Source organism: Dipodomys ordii, unplaced genomic scaffold (assembly GCF_000151885.1).
Source record: "Dipodomys ordii isolate 6190 unplaced genomic scaffold, Dord_2.0 Scaffold5, whole genome shotgun sequence".
Taxonomy (NCBI): domain Eukaryota; kingdom Metazoa; phylum Chordata; class Mammalia; order Rodentia; family Heteromyidae; genus Dipodomys; species Dipodomys ordii.
Window position 1 is genome coordinate 20,544,717 of NW_012267221.1, and position 3,717 is coordinate 20,548,433.

The 3,717-nt window shown below is 41.2% G+C and overlaps 1 protein-coding gene across 2 annotated transcripts in view; it reads left to right on the top strand.

Moving 5' to 3' along the window:
* Positions 1–365: 365 nt before the first annotated feature.
* The window catches only part of Ubr3 (ubiquitin protein ligase E3 component n-recognin 3 (putative)), a 162,347-nt gene continuing 158,995 nt past the window's right edge, over positions 366–3,717 (top strand). For both annotated transcript variants that reach the window (XM_013029068.1, XM_013029061.1), the window contains exon 1: positions 366–520. In XM_013029068.1, the coding sequence (XP_012884522.1) occupies positions 448–520 (73 nt within the window). In that variant the 5' untranslated portion in view covers positions 366–447. The remainder of the gene's footprint in view (positions 521–3,717) is intronic.

Genomic DNA, 3,717 nt, shown 5'->3' on the forward strand with positions numbered 1-3,717 from the left:
GTCGTGGGGCCTGAACTCTGGGCCTGGGCACTGTCCCTCAGCTCTTCAGCTCAAGGCTAGCGCTCTACCACTTGTGCCACAGCGCCACTTCCAGCTTTTTTCTTTTTGCTTTATGTGGTGCTGAGGAATCGAACCCAGGGCCTCATGCATGCAAGGCAAGCCCTCTACCACTGAGCCACCTTCCCAGCCCATAATATTGACTTTTTAAAATTATAAAATACAGTGATTATAAAATACTATCATTATTCCGGTGTAATGTAAAGAGAATAAATATAATTTTGAGAAAATATCTTAAACTTCTTAATTTTATTTATATATAAAATACATTCTGTCTTAATAATTTTTGCATTTTTTCAATTAGCAGCTGATGTACCATCAGAAAAAGATCTTAACAAAGTCCTTCAACTTTTGGAACCTCAAATTTCCTTTCTAGAAGAACTCACTAAAATGGGAGGAGCAATGAGGTCTGTTCTTACTCAGGTTTTGACAAATCAGCAAAACTACAAAGATCTGACTTCTGGTAAGTAAAGTATGAGGAGAAATTATGGTTTACGTAAACTGCTTTAATAAGAAATTGGGTTCTTTGGGCTGGAATGTGGCTTAGTGGTAGAGTGCTTACCTAGCATGCATGAAGCCCAGGGGCGATTCCTCAGTACCACATAAACAGAAAAGCCAGAAGTGGCACTGTAGAGCAAGTGGTAGAGTGCTATCCTTCAGCAAAAAGAAGCCCAGGGATAGTGCCCAAGCTTTGAGTTTAAGCCACAGGACTAGCAAAAAAAAAAAGAAAAAAAAGAGAAAAGAAATTTGGTATTCTATAACTTAAGAGTAAAATGTAGATTTGTTTTTTAAGTAATGTCTACCTTTAGGTAGTTGTTAAGAGATTTTCTTATTTTGTAAACAAAGAAACTTGAATCCCAGAAAAATTAAGTGACCTGTTTAGAGTTCTCAACTAATTTATGTTAGTGAACCCAGGTCTCTTTTGGTATGATATATTCATATTTTACTTTGCCTTTAAGCAATACCAACAATCACTTCTGTATTTTTTGACATTCTAAACTTTTGGATTACTTGGCCTCTGATTTCATTTTTTTTAATTAATTAATTAATTTATTTTTGGGTCCAGTCGTGGGGCCTGAACTCTGGGCCTGGGCGCTGTCCCTCAACTCTTCAGCTCAAGGCTAGCGCTCTACCGCTTGAGCCACAGTGCCACTTCCGGCTTTTTTCTTTTTTCTTATGTGATGCTGAGGAATCGAACCCAGGGCCTCATGCATGCAAGGCAAGCACTCTACACTGAGCTACCTTCCCAGCCCTGGCCTCTGATTTTATAATAATATAAATTTTACATTATAAAACTTAAATTATTGAGTATTTCTACACTTGACACTGTTATATAAAATAGTTTAATCACTTTTTGTTAGCTCAAGTACAGGAATCATTTATTTAAAAATTTTGTCAGGAAGATTTTATTTGATTAGTTTTTCTATATTGTGAACTTCTATTTTTCATTGTTTTTCCTTTTTCATATTTTTTTGGTCATGGGGCTTGAACTCTGGGCGATGTTCCTGAACTCTTCAGCTCAAGTCTAGTGCTCTACTACTGTGAGCCACAGCACCACTTCTGGTTTTCTGGTGGTTTATTGGAGATAAGAGTCTCACGGACTTTCCTACCTAGACTGGCTTCAAACCATGAACCTCGGGGCTGGGAAGGTGGCTCAGTGGTAGAGTGCTTGCCTTGCATGCATGAGGCCCTGGGTTCAATTCCTCAGTACCACATAAGCAAAAAGCAAAAAGCCGGGAGTGGCGCTGTGGCTCAAGTGGTAGAATGCTAGCCTTGAGCTGAAAAGCTGAGGGACAGTGTCCAGGCCCAGAGTTCACGTCCCACGACCAGACCCAAAAAAACAAAACAAAACAAAAAAACCCCCATGAACCTTAGATCTCAGCCTCCTGAGTAACTAAGATTACAGGCATCACCTGCTGGTACCTGGCTTTTTCATTAAAAAAAAAAATACAAGTATTATTTATTTAGTGCTCTTTAGGGAACAGAATCTTCTAAAATGTGTCATTTGGATGTATAATGTATAGTGAAAACTAGCCATGCAAGTTTCTAACAAGAAATTGACATGTCATACAAGTTAAGAAAAAATAGCCACTAGAAATTAACCATAAGGGCTGGGAAGGTGGCTCAATGGTACAGTGCTTGCCTTGCATGCATGAGGCCTTGGTTCGATTCCTTAGCACCACATAAGCAGAAAAATCCGGAAGTGGCTTTGTGGCTCAAGTGGTAGAGCACTAGCCTTGAGCTGAATAGCTGAGGGAGGGACTGGGAAGGTGGCTCAGTGGTAGAGTGCTTGGCTTGCATGCATGAGGTTCGATTCCTCAGTACCACATAAGCAAAAAGAAAAACAGTCGGAAATGGCACTGTGGCTCAAGTGGTAGAGTGCTAGCCTTGAGCTGAAGAGCTGAGGGACAGCACCCAGGCCTGGAGTTCAGGCCCCACAACTGGACCCCCCCGCCAAAAGAAAAAAAAAAAGAGCTGAGGGACAGTGCCCAGGCCCAGAGTTCAGGCCCCAAGACTGACAAAAAAAGGAAGAAAAAGAAATTAACCTTAAGCTGGCACAATGTGGACTGTAGATCAGCTGTGGTGTTAAAGCAATTTAAATGTTTAAGAAGTTAAAGGAAAGGGCTGGGAAGGTGGCTCAGTGGTAGAGTGCTTGCCTTGCATGCATGAGGACCTGGGTTCGATTCCCCAGTACCACATAAGCAAAAAGAAAAAAAACCGGAAGTGATGCTGTGGCTCAAGTGGTAGAGTGCTAGCCTTGAGCTGAAGAGCTGAGGGACAGCGCCCAGGCCCAGAGTTCCGGCCCCACGACCGGACCCAAAAAAAAAAAAAAAAAAGAAGTTAAAGGAAAATGGCAGGATGCTGGTTGTTCAGAATGATAATACTAGCTATGAAGATGGCAAAGATTTGGATGATCTTATTTTTAATCGAACTATCTCAGCCAATAGCTGGTGAGGTGGTTTATACCTGTCATCCAATCTCAAAATAAGAGCAAAGCTGACTGCTGGTGACCTGTAATCCTAGTTAGAGGGCTGAGATTTGAAGCCAACCTGGTCAGGAAAGTCCATGAGACTCTTACCTCCCATTTACCAGAAAATGGGAAATGGAGTTGTCGCTCAAAGTGGTAGAGTGCTAGCCTAAGTAAGCAAAGCTTAGGGACAGCACCCAGGACCTGAGTTTAAGCTTCATAACAACAACAATAACAACAACAACAACAAACTAAGACTGGATGTGTGGCTTCAGTGGTTCTGCAACGGCCTAGCAAGTGTGAAGTCCTAAGTATAAACTATACTACCAAAAAAAAGAGAAATTTTCCCAGGCACTAGTCAGGATCAAGGTTGAAGCCAGCCCAAGCAAAAAAGTCACTGAGACTTTCTTTTAAATTGTTTATTTTATTTTTAATTTATGTGATACCAAGGAATTGAACCCTGGGCCCCATGCATGCCAGGCAAGCACTCTACCATTAAACCACATTCCCACTCTGAGACTCTTATCTCCAGTCAACCACCAAAAAGCAGGAAGTGGAACTGTGGCTCAAGTGGTAGAGTACCAGCCTTGAGTGAAAAGCTAAAGGACAGTGCCTATGCCCTGAGTTCAAGCCTTCAAACCAGCCAAAAAAATTGTGTTTAGAGAATTAAATGATAACCAAAAAAAAAAAAA